The sequence below is a fragment of the Mastigoproctus giganteus genome, chromosome 4, assembly GCF_048544385.1.
Source record: "Mastigoproctus giganteus isolate SK-2022 chromosome 4, ASM4854438v1, whole genome shotgun sequence".
NCBI lineage: Eukaryota > Metazoa > Arthropoda > Arachnida > Uropygi > Thelyphonidae > Mastigoproctus > Mastigoproctus giganteus.
This window is the reverse complement of record NC_143578.1, coordinates 87,714,753-87,733,400: the sequence shown is the minus strand read 5'-3', so window position 1 is coordinate 87,733,400 and position 18,648 is coordinate 87,714,753. Positions and strand designations below refer to the sequence as shown.

The 18,648-nt window shown below is 35.1% G+C and overlaps 1 protein-coding gene across 1 annotated transcript in view; it reads right to left on the bottom strand.

The window, feature by feature from the left end:
• Positions 1-1,180: 1,180 nt before the first annotated feature.
• LOC150086889 (dynein axonemal heavy chain 12-like) overlaps positions 1,181-18,648 on the bottom strand; it is a 143,680-nt gene continuing 126,212 nt past the window's right edge. Inside the window, exons 9-10 of the mRNA XM_090372311.1 lie at positions 9,344-9,523; positions 1,181-1,267 (exon numbers count right to left, since the gene is read on the bottom strand). Of these exons, the coding sequence (XP_090228437.1) occupies positions 1,181-1,267; positions 9,344-9,523 (267 nt within the window). The remainder of the gene's footprint in view (positions 1,268-9,343; positions 9,524-18,648) is intronic.

Genomic DNA, 18,648 nt, shown 5'->3' with positions numbered 1-18,648 from the left:
CAGAATCAATATTAGTGACTATATTAGTGTCATTTAGGAAGGGACATAATTTGTATAATTTCTGTTTCACATTTTCATCAAAGATGTTTTCATATAAAATATTTTTTGTGTGTACAGGGTACACATAAACTTTTTTTTTCTAGAAACTTAGTATTGACTTTAATCCCTTCTCCCTTAAAATTGGTGGATGTTACCACAATATGGATGCCATATTTGAATTTAACAATGTCAATTCTACAAGAATTTTAAAAGGGAGAAAAAAAATGTTTTTTTTTTTGAAAATCAGTGTTATCTTTAAAAAAATCTGAATAAAAAAGTTTAAAAAATATATATATATGTATATATATATATGAAATGTAATATTAAATCATAAGTTTAAACCAGAAGCTTCAGTTGATAGATGAAAAAATAAGTAAGGTATGACAGATGCACCAAATGTGCAAAGCAGCAGTAAAGGATGCAAAAGTTAATATATGCCTGTAGGATTTAATGTCTGATAAATTTTGATGTAGATGTAAAGATGGAAGGTTTTTTTTTTTTTTTTTTTTTGTAGTTGTTGGCGCATCGGCTTCTGTGGCCATAATGCACCTCCCAAGGTTTTTGCAGTACTTTGATCCAAGCCCGAGGCGGGATAAAGATGGAAGTGAAAAATACACAAAGTGCAAGGAACTAGAAGGGTGAGGATAGTAGAAATAAGAAGTATTGTAGGTTTGTAAAAAGAAAGAAAGAAAGAATATCCTATATATTATGAAGAATTAAGAGAATTCTTGGCTGAATTGCAAAGTCAATTAGAAGTGAGGGAACTGTAAAGTAAAATGATTAAACAAATAAAATAAAAGGTGAGATAGCCACCATCAGGAATGGGTGAGCAAATTTAGTTATTTAGTTATAAGTCGAAAAAAGGGTATAGCAAAAATCTGATGTTAGCTAAAGTGATACATAGTCAGGTATTTCATCAGAGGACTACACCTGACCATGCATCAGGAACTGCGTTTCACATTCTTTCTTTTTACAAACCTACACTACTTATTTCTACTATCCTCACCCTTCTAGTTTCTGGCACTTTGTGTATTTTTCACTTCCATTTTTGCCCTTCACCAAAATACCAAAATTTATCAGACTTATTAAATCTTACATGCATTTATATATATATATATAGAGGCTGAAAGGATTCTGCACATTAGGATTTTTTTTTCAATTCTAACTGTTTAGAAAATGTCATGAAGTGGATGCAAGAGATGACACAAGTTAATGTGTACACTTGAAACTATAAAAAAAAACACAGAAATTTTTAGATTCACAATTTTAAATATTTCCTGCATTGCTTCACCACTTTTGCTGTTACTCAGTAGCCAACTATTTTAAGACAAATAAAAGAAACCACACAAAAATGAATACACAGTTATTTGTGATTTTGCCAAGAACTATTCATTGTATTGCAAGATGCTTGACCACTTCCCAGATGTTGTACTGGAACAATGTCACTATATTTATTTGCAATATTTACATACAGAGAGAGAGAGAGAGAGAGAGAGAGAGAGAGAGAGAGAGTTGTGGTTATATCTGACTATTTAATCCACTCTCCACCTGTTTCAGCATTTATTTCATCTGTTTCTGACAGTTCATGCAGTTGCATTTTCACAGAAATCCTGAAAACTTATTCCACTTCTCTGATGGTGCATTACAGCATAAAGACAAAACAAACTGAACTTTCTTAATCTTTGCAAAAAGAGATTTTGATGTAAAGGCAGAGTGGAGCTTTTTTTGCCACTTTATATGGAAAAAAAGTGCATGTCATGGAACTGGAAGTTACTGTAAAACAATTAACTAGGGATATGCAGGCAAAGATTTGCCTGCATACTCCACATCAATTTTATAATTCAGTCAAAATAATTCTTACTGCAATCGATTTTTCATTTCCAACCAACAAACAGTACAGAAGAGAGAAAAGAATTTTGAAGAAATGAATACTATTAGCCAGAGCCATAACTGGCATTCAGAAATGCAATCCTTTCATCCCTCTAAATAGGTAAAAAGTATTCATTATTCACTCATTCTCTGAGAACAATACTAAATAAATTACAACAGAAAAAGAATGTAATGAAGTAGCTTTTAAAGATGATTTTTGTGACAGTTGGTTTTGTAACGTGTCAACTTATATTAATCCATCATCATTTTAAAGTTGATATATCATCACCACCAACAGGAACAGTCTGCACTCTGGAAGTAACAGAGACAAGAGTAACCAAGCAAAAACTTTCATTAAACTAATCTCTAACAAAGTTCTTTTGAAATATCAAGTAGATGAATATTTAAAATCCCCTTTGATAAGTGGAACCTTTTGTTGATGTCATAAAATATCAGATTATATTTACTAGCAATTCCATTCCAATCCCAATTGTGAAACTTTCACAATATGCAAAGGAATGGTTAATTTAGAATATAGTCTTTCATATATTTAAAAATACAAGTTTTTGAAATTTTCTAGGTCAAAGAAAATTTTGGTTTATTTTGAAAATCAAAAATGATATTATTACTCTATCACATGATAAATAATATAAAAGTCTATAAAAAGAACTTTAAAATGACCCTTGTTGATAAAGTGTAGCTTTATCAGAACTGAAATTATGTGCAGTTCAATACCTATCAACATGCTGGAATTTCTGCATTTCCTAATTTTTTTGTTAAAAAAAAAAAAAAAAAAAAAAACATTAATGGCATTAGTAGAGCCCCCCCCAAAGATCAGTCCTGGGCCCATTGTTGTTTTTTCTATGTTTCTATATTTATTTATGATACTGGTGAAGATATATCAGGCTTAATGTCTAAGTTTGCAGATGATACAAAGGTTTGTAGGGTGGTTAAGGATAACAATCAAGCTATGCTACTGCAACAAGGTCTAGAAAAATTACACAGATGGGCAGAGAAAAGGCAGTTGGAGGTAGATATGCAGTTTAACTGTGTGGTACTACACTCAGAGTAGTGGAAAATGAATAAGACATACAGGTAACTGTGTAGTCAGATATGAAGTACTCTGAGCAGGGCAGACAAGCTGTCAGGATGGCTCATGGCATTTTGTAAATAATATACGGGAATTTTGCCAGCAAGGCAAATTATCAAACCCCCCACAAAACTCAGAGTGACTGAGATAATTATCCCATTGTAAAAGGCAATAGTTAGGCCATATCTTTAGTACTGCATACAGGTCTAGAGGCTTCATTTCAAAACAATGTACATCTAATGAAATTGGGTGCAAAGAAAGGCAAGATTGGTGAGGAGAACAAAAAAGGGTGCTCTTACCAAGAAAGGCTTCAGTTTTACAAACTGTAACAACTGGAGAGTAGGTACTTGCAAGATGATCTGATTGAGGTGTTTAAGAATGTCATCAACTGTGAACAAGCTCAATGCTGATGACATTCTTCTTCTTGCTTAGATTACACAGGAGATGGCATAAATTCAAATTGAGGAAGGATGGTTGCAGAATAGAAGTACAGAAGTTTGCCTTCAGCCAGAAAGTGGTTGATTACTGAAACAAATTTCTATCTGTTGCGGAAATGGATAGTTTAAATAAATTCAAAGAAAAACTAGGCAAACCAATGAAGGGGGATGGACAGGTGTGTGGATAGGGTTTTATTTTTTTTTTTTTGCTAATATTGTATAAGCTTACTCTCTTGCATTATTCCACTACTAATACTAAAACCACTCAACAAAAAAAAAAAAAAAAAAAAAGAATGGAAATTTACATTTTTAATTACTGCTCTGAATACTACTAACACGCCAAAATTTTTAAAAGTTGGAGAGGGTCAGGTTGTTATCTTTAGTAATTGATATTTAAAATATGAGATTACCTCATAGCTTCATAGTATGTCTTCTACAGCATACTCTCCAAATAATATCAATTAAAAAAATTGGTTAAAAACAACTTAAAATTTAAATGTGTTCCTCACTCTTTGCTCATGGATGGACCAACACCCCTGGGATCACAGCCGAAGGCACCACCACAACCCGAGACATATCAAACCCCCCACAAAACTCAGAGTGACTGAAGACATCATGTCAAATATACTATGGCATAAAAGTAAACTTTAAAAGATAAAATTTTGATAAAAATTCAGCGACAAAATAAAACGAATTTCCTCCTAAACTAAAATTATGTGAATTATGAAAATGGAGAGGAAGAAGTGAATGAATAGTCAATATAATACAGAAAATTCAGGTATTATTAATATATAACAAAGGCTCAATTAATCCTGTTTTATCAATATTTAAAATATAAGAAATTACCTCACAGCTTCATAGGATGTCTTCTACACCATACTCTCCAAATAAGTTGTTTTTAACCATTTTTTAATTGATATTATTTGGAGAGTATGCTGTAGAAGACATCCTATGAAGCTATGAGGTAATCTCTTATATTTTAAATATTGATAAAATGTAGGATTAATCAAGCCTTTACAGCTCTTTGTTACATATTAATTAGTGATTGATATAATAATTTCTCTATTAGCAATATTATGCCTAACAGTTAATTTCTGAAAAATATTTTTGCTTTTCTTTTAATTCTGCTATATCAATGTTAGCAGACCTTTCAACAATGGATTATAATACTTACTGAATGCATTTTTTTTTTTTAATGTAAATGTTATATTTAAAAATCACATGAATTATTATTTTCAAGTGAATTTTATTGTGTGCATTAAATAAGTTAAACTTCCACACAATAGATCTTATTAATAATTGGCAATGTTTCTGGATTCCAATATGGAACTGAATTCACTTAATAATAATAATTGTGTTTAAGTGATGTGACCATTATATACACCAGCATGTTTGAGAGAGTAGGAACAAAAATATTCTTGTGGTTTAATCAATTTGGCATAATAAAAAATGTTTCAATGTGTTAAATTTTTCTGTCTTTCTCTGTGAAAAGCTATTTTCTCTCCACTGAAATAGAGGCATCGCATCTGCTCATTTACAAAAACAACATCCATTCAAAACATTTAATCTCCAATGCTAGTGGAGAAAAAATGTATTGAATGGATATCAGATAGCCTCACCATCCAAAGGAAGCTATCAAAGTCTGCTGATGATTTGAAGGTGGGAAAGTGTTTTACAATTTTAGCTTGTGTATGTTGCTTTGAAAAGACTTGGATCAGTTGCACATATGTCCAGAAAATTGACAATGATCCAACTAAAGTTTAGTGCTTATAAATATAAGGTTTTGTATGTAGATAACAAAAATTCTTCCATCATGTAGGAGGATCTGGTTTAATTAAAAATGTTTCAGTGCATTAAATTTTTCTCTCTTACTGTCAGAGTGCAAATTGAAGCATATAGGTAGAACATATTAGACAGTATGGACTGCAAAGTTTGTCAACTAGGCATCTTAGGAAAATCTGACTGAGGTGTATATATCATTAAATTTGCGTACATATTTTCTTTGATTGGGAAATGCTTGTTAGGAAATTTCAGCACTAGACATGAATTTAATCTAAGTTATTTAACACACCAACTAAATGGAATAGTAAGTCCTTCCTTGAAATGTCTCATTTCAAAATTGGTATATTATTGCCTCTTCTGAAGTTTATTTGTCAGATATTGGTGCAACTAGAAAGTTGAATAAAGAGCATTTTATAATTTTTATAATCTTAGAAGTGCCATTTTTATAATCTTAGAAGACAGTTATCCATTGTAGGTTGGTTGAGGCTGTCAGCCTCGCCCACCCATAGAGGCAACTTATTCCAGTAATTAAGAACTTTAATAACTAAAAGAAAATTTCGGAGTGCAGGGAAAACCTCTTCTCCCATAATTTGAATGATCCCTAATTCTGTCATCATAATAGTGAATATTTCACCCTCAATCATTTTATTTTCTCCCCTCAGAACCTCATACAACTAAATCAGGTTCCCTCTAAAGATCATAGTTACCGAGCACTGTAACATATATTCAAAGGCTTTTTTTATTAGATGCCCTTCAGCTGATCTCACTAGGTGAAATGCCTGTCTTTGGAGGAGCCGCCGCCATAGCCAGGTGGGCAGGAGCAGAAGTGCGTAGCACACGCTTCTTGATTAGATGGGGGTTCGAGCCCATGACCACCAAATATGGAGGATGCGGAAAGGTCAGGGAATGACCACCGCATATCCCGGGAGCAATATGGCCTTAGTTGCTAATACTCCTAAAAACCAAATAACAATAACAATAATAGCCTGTCTTTAGACCCTTTCAAGAAGCTCCATGTCTTTTTTAGGTACAGTTTCCACATTTGAACATAGCATTCTAAGAATAGTCCTACAATTGTCTTATACATTGGAATTATAACCTGCCTATCTGTGCAAGCAAATATTTGATAAATCATCAAGAGGACAACATGGGCCTTTCTTGTCATCTGTCTACCCTGCTAAAAGTCCTCAATATCTGTATGAGTTATTTTGAGATTGTTATTTCCCAAGTGTAAGACCTTCCATTTTGCTGCATTAAAATAAAGCTGCCATATTTCTGGCAATTTCTGAAAGGCAGTCAAAATCATCTGAAGGAGCTGTGATTGGCACTGAGCATTAACTACTTTACTAATCTTGATACATCTACAAATTTGGAATTGCATCCATCACTATAAAAAATCACCTGGTTTTGGGCATAATCCTTCAGAATCCTATTTCTAACTAAATTATCCTGAACTGCACTCTCAAGTAGTAGTAGTAGTAGTAGTAGTGGCATGTGATGCAAGACAGCAAGTGCATGAGCTTATGCAGCCTCAGATAAAAAAAAAAAAAAAAAATCACACCATTCCCTCCAAATGCCTGTCCAGTTCCTCCTTAAATTTATTCAACCTATCAACTTCCACAACGACAGATGGAAGTTTGTTCCAGCAATTAACCACCCGCTGGCTAAAGGCAATTTTCCGCACATCTATTCTACATCTGTCCTTTCTTAATTTGAATTTATGCCCTCTTAGGTTCGTAATCTGAACAAGTGGAAGGATCCCATCAGAATTCAGCATGCTCAACCCATTCCTAGTCTCCAGCCACTGCGATTTGCAGAACTTAAGCCTCTCTTGGTAAGAGGATCCCTTCATGCCCCTCACCAATCTTGTTGCCCTTCTCTGTACATGCTCAAGTAAAACTACATCCTTCCTAAAATGAGGCCTCCAAACCTGTATGCAGTACTCTAGGCGTGGCCTGACCATTGCCTTATACAGAGGGACAATCACCTCCTTTTCCCTGCTAGCAAAATTCCTATATATCACTGACAAAACCCCATGACCTGCCCTGCCAGCCTGTCTACATTGCTCAGAAAACTTCATATCTGACTGCACAATTACTCCCAGGTCTTTTTCATTTTCTACCACCTTAAGTGTAGTACCACAAAGTTGGTACTTTTCTCTGAGGTTACTTCTACCCATATGCAGTATTTGCATTTGTCAAGGTTAAACTTCAGTTGCCACTTCTTAGCCCATCTGCCCAAATTATCTATATCCTATTGCAGTAGCACATTGCCATTACTGTCATTAACAACCCTGCCAACCTTTGTATCATCTGCAAACTTCGACATTAAGCCTGATATACCTTTATCAATATCATTGATAAATATACAAAACAACAGTGAACCCAACACTGAACCCTGTGGGACTCCACTAATAACATTAGTCCACGAAGAGCAGCACCCATTGATTACCACCCTCTGTCTTCTCCCACTTAACCATCCCTTTATCCATTGTAGCAACTTACCCTTAATACCATTCTGCTCCAATTTGTACAATAGTCTTCCATGCGCAAAAGCTTTCACAATTGGAAGACTTCGTGGAAGACTATTTTTACAATAGTCTTCCATGCGCAACAGTGTCAAAAGCTTTCCTGAAATCCAAATATATGATATCAAAATTATTTTTTGCATCCAGTTCCTTTGTAACCGCATCATAATATCCTATCAAATTTGTCAAACAAGACTTTCCCTTAACAAACCCATGCTGTGTCTGAATTATTGCTGCAGTCTTGTCTAGATGATCCTGCAATTCATCTTTAACCAGTGACTCCATTATTTTACCCGGAACAGAAGTTAAACTAACTGGTCTGTAATTATTCGTGTCACCCTTCGATCCCCCTTTGTAAATTGGGGATACATTTGCACATCTCCAGTCAGTGGGAACCTCCCCTGAGTCCAAGGATGCTCTCATAATTATGGCTAAGGGTTTGCTTAGTTGCTTTGCCGCCTCCTTTAATATAATTGGATAGATCCCATCCACCCCATGTGCTTTTCTTATGTTTAACTTCAACAATTTCTCCTCCACTTTGCTCTCAGTTATTACAAAATCATTAAGTATCCTGCTACAATTTGATAACCTTCTGTCATTTTCAAACCTTAATAATTCCTCACGTGTGAATGTAGATGCAAAATACTCATTTAGTTTGTTTGTTATCTGAGCAGGATCATCAACAGTCGAACCATCGATGTCAAGTGGACCAATCAGATTCATCCCCTTCCTTTTAGAGTTTATATAAGTAAAGAAATCCTTGTTATTTTTCTTAGCATCTTTTGCCAAGGATTTCTCGTAATCTGCCTTCGCCTGCCTAACCTCCTTTGTCACCTGATTACAGACTAGCTTATATCTGCCATAATCTTCTGAGTTGCTTGATAATTTATATGCATCCCATGCATTTTTCTTCTCTGTTACAAGTCTCATTAGTTCATTAGATAACCATTTAGGCCTAAACCTTGAACAATATTTCTTAATAGGTATGAAACTTTTAGTAGCATCCACGATTAATTCCTTGAATGCTTCCCACTTAGAATTTACTGTTGGTTACATCGTTAGTTGATCCCACTGTAATGTATGTACTCAAATTTAGAAATGTGTATAATGTTTGTAAAGAAATTCAAATGAGTATTATATATCAGGTTATTCTAAGTAGCATAAGACAATGAAGAAACAGAAAACAGTAAATTATTCCTTGAATCTTCTGTTTTCAAAACTGTTATTTTACTGACTTTTCTTAAGTTTCTCCACTGAATAATTCTGCAATTGGGACAGTGAATACAAAAATTTTGATCAATTTAAAGCTGGTTTACAATTTCATGAGTTAAGTTTTTATGCACTATAAAAAAAACAAGGATTTTAACATAATTATACTACAATATTATCATTCCTATCGTTGGAAAGCTGCAATGATCTGATGCATCCTATGATCTAATACATTTTGAATGCAAATAAACATTTTGAAAATATGTTTAAAATTGGTGTTTATAAAAAGAGAAAAATGTACCAGGTTTTGTTATAAATTTATCAACATTAAAGATATTAAACAAAGTTCATAAAAAACTATAAACTTTATATATCAGAAATTCAATTTACCTGTCCAATTAATGATAACAGACTTGTTTCAATTTGAGAATAGGCTGGAGAAGAAAGAATATTTCCATCCTGTATGAGTAATGTCACATATAAGAGTGGTGCTTTTGGACATACAGAAGGACCGTAATATCTGTACATATTCACAAATGAGAAAATTGTTTGTGATAACAAGTTTTTTACCTAATGAAACAAAACAAAGAAATAAATTCTAAGACAGTATATAGTAACTAAAAATATATGGACTAAAAATAAAAAATTCAAACACAAAAAAAAATTTATTTATATATTTATATAAATTTATATTTTAAATTTATATAAATATTTATTTTTATTTATATTTTAGATGAAAGTTCCAAATTAACTCCATTCAATCAAACTATTTTAATAAAAGTATATCAGAACGCTATGATCACTGATGAAAAAAAGCCCAAAAATTTCCAAGCCATTAACTCACTATCACAGATACTAGACTACCTGCCAAAATTTAACCAGATTTTCTTATATGCCTATAACCTTGTTAATCACACAGTTCAAAAGACACATGTCACAATAGCAACACTGTATGCATTTAAAAAAAAAAAATTTAAAAAGATTTTTTTTAGTCAAATAGCCAAACTTGTACAATTTTAGGTACTGATTGCAAATCACGGATTTTGCTCTATTATATTAATCTTTTGCACAAAATAAAATATAAATATAAAATATTTATTGCATTATATGTACAGTATATACAAGGTATCAGAATCAAATATAAATACTTTCAACAGCTATATTTTTTTGTAGACAGAATGAATAAATTTGAATAATATGTTTGTCATTTTAATGTTTAAATAAACAATTAGGTTTTTTCAATTAGTTTTCATGTTTCAAATTAATTGGTGACCAATTCACCATGGAGAATTATCAGCTCACATTTGAAGAAAGGAAGTTCATTAAACTTATTTAACTTATTAAACTTATTTTCATTCACACATGAACTTTCTTAAAGCTCTATCTCTCCAAAAGCTGTGGCTATTGAGAAACAGTTGCTTCATGTCTTCAACCATACAACCCAGTTATCATTCTTTGTATATAAAAGCCTAACTTCTATTCTTCCTATCTTTTATGCTGAAATATTTGGTCAGCTGTGGCAGCCTCTCATATTAGGATTGGTTGGTTGGTTGGTTGATTGGGGATTTATTTGGCGCATCAGCATCTATGGCCATAGTGCGCCATCACATTAGGAGTCTCTGCTTGGTGAAATATTACAATAGGCTAGTCTAAAATTGGCCATGAATACATATCTCCCATACTACAATGACAGAAAAGTTATATTAGGTCCAAATCAAAAAGTTGCTTTGCATTAAATCTATACAGACAATTTTAAAACTCTTCTCAAATGCTTTTGCTTGAACTTACTTGGCAGCTCAATGGTCATATATTCTTATTCTCTATATACCATTGATACTGCCTTTGTCCCATACAGAAACCAATATGGGACAAAGGTGAACGACAATCCTAACCTCACTCTACAGAAAAGTGTTAACCTACTGGTGAAGAGTGTGTGTGGATGAGACCCTCCTCTCATATGATAACTGAACCTTGCAGATTCAATGATATTGTTAACTGGGCAGAATTATCTTAAACTGTCAATGAAGATGCCATTCCCACAATAAGAAACTTGGTTTCTACTATCTGGACAGTTTTCTCAAATGATGAATAGGTTTCCAGGTGCAGAAGGGGAAGAGTGTGTTTGTCAAGAGCTACAATTGATGAAGTTACCAACAGATTGTCAGATTTTAAGGAGGTCAAGGGAGTGTTATTTTTAATGTGTGACTAACGATACTAAATGAACATAACCTGGATAAATACAGGATCATGCTAAAAAAAAAAATGCAATACGTTAGGTCAGAGTGCATACATGACTGCAATTCTACCCAGACATGATAGGAGGGATTATATGCTGAAACCCCTTGTGGATTAACTCAAAACCTCAGGGAATCTGCAAGGCTCTGGGTGAGGAAATTTTTATCAACATGGCCTACACTTGTAGGTAGAAGGAATCTATTTTGTAGAGATAGTATTCATTTGAACAAATGAACATTTGGGGCAAAAAAGTTTTCCAGTATTATTCAGGATACCCTAAGTGTTCAGGGAAACTGCAAGTTAGGAGGGAGAAGAATAATAAAGGTCCTCATTATTTGATGATATGGGTCAAAGTTATGCTTGCACTTTCAATAATTCCTATTTTTTGCCACAACATGGTTTTGTGAACCATGCTGATGTTCACAAATTGTTCTAAGGGTAGCAATGTTTCAAATGAGTTGGAAGGTAAACCTAGGGTAATTTAGGATAAACCTAAATAACTTCAAGGGGGTGTGTCAGGATAGTAAACTAAAGAAGAATACTTAGTCTTAATTTTGTCTATAGTAGTGTCAGGAGTTCTGTCGATAAAATGGCTGAATTTGAACTCCTGGTTAGGAAAACTAATGCTCATATAATAGGAATAACAGAAATGGTATGTATAATGTATTTAGGAAAGATAGAGAAGATGAAAGGGGTGGTGGGGTTATGCTTCTTACCAAAAGTAGCCTCAGAATGAAAAGAACTTTTGCTGAGTCTGAGGTTACATCTGCCAGCACAGAATATGTGTGATATGAGTTAGCTGGAAGCAAAGGTAATAAGAGTGGAGGTAATTTACAGACCAGAAGATTGTGAAGAGTGTGATGGGAGGCTCTACATGCCGATGGAATGGGCAAGTAAGCATGAATGTCTTATTATAGGTGACTTTAATCTGCCCCAGATTGATTGAAATAAGTGGGACCGAAACTCACTATGGGGAAATTTTTTTTAAAAAAACTAGATAATTATTATTTGTACCAGCATGTTAGAGAAAATACTATGGATGGCGATATTCTTGATATCATCATTACTCACAAATCAGACGACATCACAGAGTTTAACGTACAAGAACCATTGGCAGTAGTGATCACACAGTCATTAATTGAAAGATGAAGAAAGATGTTGCAATAGTTAAAGGTAAAGGCGCAGGTTTTAATTTCAGAAGAGGAGACTATGACAATTTAAGGCACTACAAGCCAACTACACTGGTTGGCATCAATTTCCTGCCTGAAATAATTTCAACAGATTCTCTTGGGAAATATGTTCAAAAAATCAGATATGTGTCCTTAAAAAGTTTCCATCACCCTCAGTATTGAAATACTGTAGGTTAATGACCGAAAACAAAGACCTGCAGTTGAAGACCTTTTTCATCTATTTTATCTACTTTTTTTTATTTATTTATATTTATACTTATATTCCAGATATTAATATATCTGGAAAATTCTAGAACCTTCGACAGAGTTCTCTAGAAACATTAACTTCTCTAATGGTATATATACAAGTGAGTTCTGAACCAAGTAAGCATTTTTGTATTTCAAAAAGTGTGTGTGTTTCAGAGAGCGAGTGGTGAACAAAGAGAACAAGTGTTTTAATAAATAACTGTTTGTAAACAAGTGCTGCATGCATAAGTGCAAATCGTCAACTGTGTTTATATTAGAAATAAAAATCTAATTTTGTAATTGTGTTCTTATGTGCACGTACCTCAACTGTACATGAAATATGTCGCAGTCTTGCCGAAATAAGCCTGATAGATTTTGCTTCATTTGTAGAGAAGTGGTATTAAAATTGCAGCGGCAGTCACTGTCACAACTTATGTCGACTGGTTTCACTTCCTTGGATTTAATATGTTTCTTAACTAATAGCATAACCCCTCCTCTCTTCCTATCCTGTCTATCTTTTCTGTAGACGTTGTACTCCCCAAATTCCAGTTCTGCATTCCTTATATCTGTATGACACCACGTCTCTGATATCCCAACAATATCTGCCTTTGATGTTTTGAGCGATACCTCAAATTCATCAAATTTATTTACTAAACTCCTAGCATTGGTGTACATGCAAGTATACATGGCAGTGACAGTGATTGCAGCAGCAGTCACTGTCACTGCCCAGACACGATAATAAATAAATAGGAGGGAGTATATGATGAGAGCCTTGTCGATCGATTCGGCCCTGGAAGGATTGTGCAAGGCTCAAGGGATAGAATTTTTTTCAGCCTGGACTGTACTTGTTAACAGGAGAGACTGCTTCTACAGGGATGGGATACACTTAAATAGAAAGGGTGCAAGAATATTTGCTGATGCTCTAGAGGCAGTGTTGGGTGGGTCGGAAAACTGCTAGCTTGGGGGGATACAAGGACTAATAGATTAACAGTAGCCACTGGCAGAGGTGAAAGTGATTCTTGCACTGCTTCTATTGGAATGAGCAGAAGCCTGAAAAACAAGATGCAGGATATTTCAAAGACTGCTGGGAGTCATTGCGGTACAAGTAAACACATGGGTTGTGTTAGGGTAGCTAAGAATAGAAACAGGTGCATGTATACTTGCGTGTTCACCAATGCTAGGAGTTTAGTAAATAAATTTGATGAATTTGAGGTATTGCTCAAAACATCAAAGGCAGATATTGTTGGGATAACAGGGACGTGGTGTAACACAACCAACCACCTGCTGGCTAAAACCAGCAGGTGGTTGGTTGGTGGAACAGACTTCCATCACTTATTGTGGAAGTTGATAGCCTAAATAAGTTTAAAGCTCAGCTGGACAGGTATTTCGAATGAACAGAGGGGCAAAGTGGAAGTGGTTTTTTCTTTTTTTTGGCTGATGCTGCATAAGCTTGCTTTCTTGCATGAAATGCCTCTACTAATGCTAATGCTAACTTGTGAGAAAAGCCTATGAGCTCTATTTTGGATGTAAGGTCAGAAATCAAGATAAAGTATGGGCTCCAAAGATTTCCTGTAACTCATGTTTAAGGACATTAATAGGCTGGCTTAAAGGTAGTCATAAATTGATGCCTTTTGCTGTTCCGATGATTCTGGGAAATCCAAGCATAAAGTAGAGTATCCCATCTGCCTTAGAGCATACCTTCTGCTCTAAGGGCAGTTTCTCACAATGATACAATGCCAGTGCCAAAGCCACTAGAAACTTATGGACTAGACTCTGATTCAGGACTGGAAAAGGAATCTTCAGAAGATCAAAATCCAGAACAAGAACACAGATCCAGAGTTTTCAACTTTTGATACTGCAAAGCTGTATCTAATCACTCACGCAGAATTGAACGATTTGGTCAGAGATTTGGACATTTCCAAAAGCAAGGCTCAATTACTAGGATCATGGCTTCAGCAGTGGAATCTTCTTCAAAAGGATGTCAAGGTGTCTTTTTATAGGAAGAGGCAATATAACATGATGACCTATTACTTCATGGATGATGCTTTGGTTTATTGCAAGAATATTCAGGAATTAAGGAAAGAGTTACAGTTGGATCACATCCCCCGAGCAGTGGAGACTTTTCATTGATTCATCCAAGGTCAATTTGAAAGCAGTTTTACTCGATAATGGACATAAGTATTGGCCTATGCAGTTCACATGAAGGAAACGTATGAGAACCTATAGGTTCTTTTGCAAAAAATATGCTATCAAGATTACAGATGGAATATCTATGCCAACCTAAAAGTGGTAGCTTTGCTGGCTAGGTTGCAAGGTAGATACACTAAATACTGCTGCTTTCTATGTGAGTCAGACAGCCGACCAAAGGATTGCTGCTACAGGGGTAAAAAAAAGTAGCTAGCCCATTCAGAAAATACACCAGCTAGAAAAATGTAACACATCCTCCTTTGGTGGATAAGTCAAAAATCTATTTACCTCCATTGCACAACAAGCTAGGTTTGATAAAAATATTTGTGAAAGCAATGGATAAGAAAGGAGAAGGATTTTTCTGTTTGAGGCAAAAGTTCTTCAAATCAGTGGGGCCAAAATAAAAAAGGGAATTTTTGAGGATCCTCAAATCAAACTGCTATTCCAAGATGAGGAATTCACTAAAAAATTAAATGCTACAAAAATAAGAGCCTTTAAGGCATTTAAAAATGTCTGCTGGAACTTTTTAGGCAATAAAAAATCACAAAATTACAGTGAAATTGTGGATGAGCTAATTTTAGCACACATACAGTTGGGATGCAACGTGTCATTTAAGTTTCATTTCCTACATTCCCATTTAGACATTTTCCTGAAAACTTGGAAGTGGTCTCTGGCGAAAGGTTTCACCAAGGTATTTCTCAAATGGAAAAAAGATACCAGGGAAATCTGGGGTGCAAATATGTTCCCAAACTACTGAAGGAATCTAGTACAAGAGACACCAATGGATGATTATATATTAAGGCAAAAATGTCAAAATAAGTATTTTGTACTTATTCTATTTATATTTTTGTAAATAGAATAAGGTTAATAGACCCACATTTGAATATTTAGTATACAGTATGTAACACAGCAAGAAATTTTAGTTAAATAAACTCTAGAAGGAAGGGGATGAATCAGATTGGTCTACTTGATATCGATGGTCCAACTGTTGATGATTCTGCTCAGATAGCAAACAAACTGAATGAGTATTTTACATCTACATTCAGACATGTGGAGTTATTAAGGGAGGAATATGCCAGAAACTTATCAAACTTCATATATTAAAGGAGGTGGCAAAGGAAGTAAGCAAACACTGAGCTATATTTATAAGAGCATTTCTTAGACTCAGGGGAAATCCACAAGGACTGGAGATGTGCAAATGTATCCCCAATTCACAAAGGGGGATCTAAGGGTGACCGAGTAATTACAAACCAGTTAGTTTAACTTCTGTTCCGGGAAAAATAATGGAATCACTGGTTAAAGATGCATTCCAGGATCATCTAGACAAGACTGCAGGAATAATTCAGACACAGAATGGGTGTCTTAAGGGAAAGTCTTGTCTAACAAATTTGATTAGATACTATGATTTGGGTACAAAGGAACTAGATGCAAAAATTCATTTTGATATCATATACTTGGATTTCAGGACAGCTTTTGACATTGATGCACATGGAAGACAACTGTACAAACTGGAGCAGTATGGTATTAAGGGTAAGTTGCTAAAATGGACAAAAGGGTGGTTGAGTGGGAGAAGATAGTGAGCAGTAATCAATGGTTGTTGTTGTTGTTTTGGTTTTTAGGACCATTAGCAACTAAGGCCATATTGCTCCGGGATATGCGGTGGTCATTCCTTGAGCTTTCCACATCTTCCGTATTTGGTGGTGATGGGCTCGAACCCCAGTCTAATCAAGAAGCATGTGATACGCACTACTGCTCCTTCACACCTGGCTACGGAGGCACCCAGTAATCAATGGATGCTGCTCTTTGTGGACTAATGTTATTAGTAGAATCCCCCAGGGTTTGGTGTTGGGCCCACTGTTGTTTTGTATATTTATCAATGATATTGATAAAGGTATATCAGGTTTAATATCCAAGTTTGCAGATGATACAAAGGTTGGCAGGGTTGTTAATGACAGTAATGGCAGTGTGCTACTGCAACAGGATCTAGAAATTTGGGCAGATGGGCTGAGAATTGGCAACTGAAGTTTAACATTGACAAATGCAAAGTACAGCATATGGGTAGAAGTAACACCCAGAGAAACATACTAACTGTGTGGTACTACACTTAAGGTAGTAGAAAATGAAAAAGACCTGGGAGTAATTATGCAGTCAGTCAGATATGAAATTTTCTGAGCAGTACAGATAGGTTGCTAGAGCAGGGGTGATTATCCCTGTGCATAAGGCAATGGTCAGACTACGCCTTGAGTACTGCTACAGGTCTGGAGGCCTCACTTTAGGAAGGACGTGGATTTGCATGAGCGAGTACAGAGAAGTGAAAGATTAGTGAGGGGAAATAAATTGGTGGTCTTATCAAGATGGCTTAAGTTCTGCAAATTGCAGCATCTGGAGACTAAGCACCTGCAAGGTGATCTGATTGAGATGTATAAGGCCTTAAATGGGTTGAGCAGGCTCAGTTAGCATTAGCATTAGTAGAGGCATATGATGCAAGAAAGAAAACTTATGCAGCATCAGCCAAAAAAAAAAAAAAAACCCCTTCCACTTCACCCCTCCATTCGTTCGAAATACCTGTCCAGCTGAGCCTTAAATTTATTTAGGCTATCAACTCCACAACAAGGGATGGAAGTCTGTTCCACCAACCAACTACCCACTGGCTAAAGGAAAATTTCCACACATCTATCCTACATCTGTCTTTCCTCAATTTGAATTTATGCCCTCTCAGGTGATTATTCTGAGCAAGAGGCAGTATCCCATCGGCATTGAGCATGCTCAAACCATTCAAGGCTTTGCATACCTCTATCAGATCACCTCGCCGGTGCCTAGTCTCCAGACACTGTAATTTGCAAAACTTAAGCCTTTCTTTGTAAGAGCAACCCTTCGTTCCATTCACTAACCTTGTTGCCCTTCTCTGTACTTGTTCCAGCAGCTCTACATCCTTCTTGAAATGAGGCCTCCAGACCTGTATACAATACTCAAGGTGCGGCCAATTCTGATGGGATTCTTCCTCTTGCACAGATTATGAGCCTGACGGGGTATAAATTCAAATTGAGGAAAGACAGTTATAGAACAGATGTGTGGAAATTTGCCTTTAGCCAGCAGGTAGTTGATTTCTCGAAAAAACTTCCATCTGTCGTTGTGGAAGTTGATAACTTAAATAAATTCAATGAGGAAATGGGGAGAGAATGGATGTGTGAAATGGCTTTTTTTTCTTTTTGGCTGATGCTACATAAGATTGCTTTCTCGCATCACATGCCTCTACAACTACTACTACTTTCTTAAAATGTATGAAATCTTTTTTACTGGAAATTTAGCTTTTAAATTTATTCTCTTCTCCCTTAAAATTGGTGGGTGCCATCAACTTCAATATACAAGAATCAGTCTGAATTTTAACAAGCAGCAAAAAAAATGGTTTTTTTTTTTTTTTTTTTTGGCCGATCCGTGCAATTAATTGGGCGGATTTCATGGTGAGAATGAATACATTTGAATTATGCTCTGACTTTAAAGCAAAAATCACGGAAGCCATGAATGCATGCATAACATTAAGAAAATATTGTACAAGGATAATACTGAAATGGCATGAGGATGATGCTGAAATTTGGAGCTGGCCAGTCTAACAGAATAGAAAAGATGGCATGGAAAAGTTACAGAGTGATGGAAGAGTTCTGAAGCTTACAATAGCTAAAAGTTGATCTGTATTAGTATCATAAATAAGGTTAGGGAGGTGAAGGCTGAGTATGAGAAAGCACTGGCTAAAAGAGTATGAGGACAAGGAATCTTTCATGTATGTGAACACAAATAAGAAAAAACAAATCAGATAGAACCCTAGTGTACTGGGTATGGGAAAGTCATAATTAACCCAGC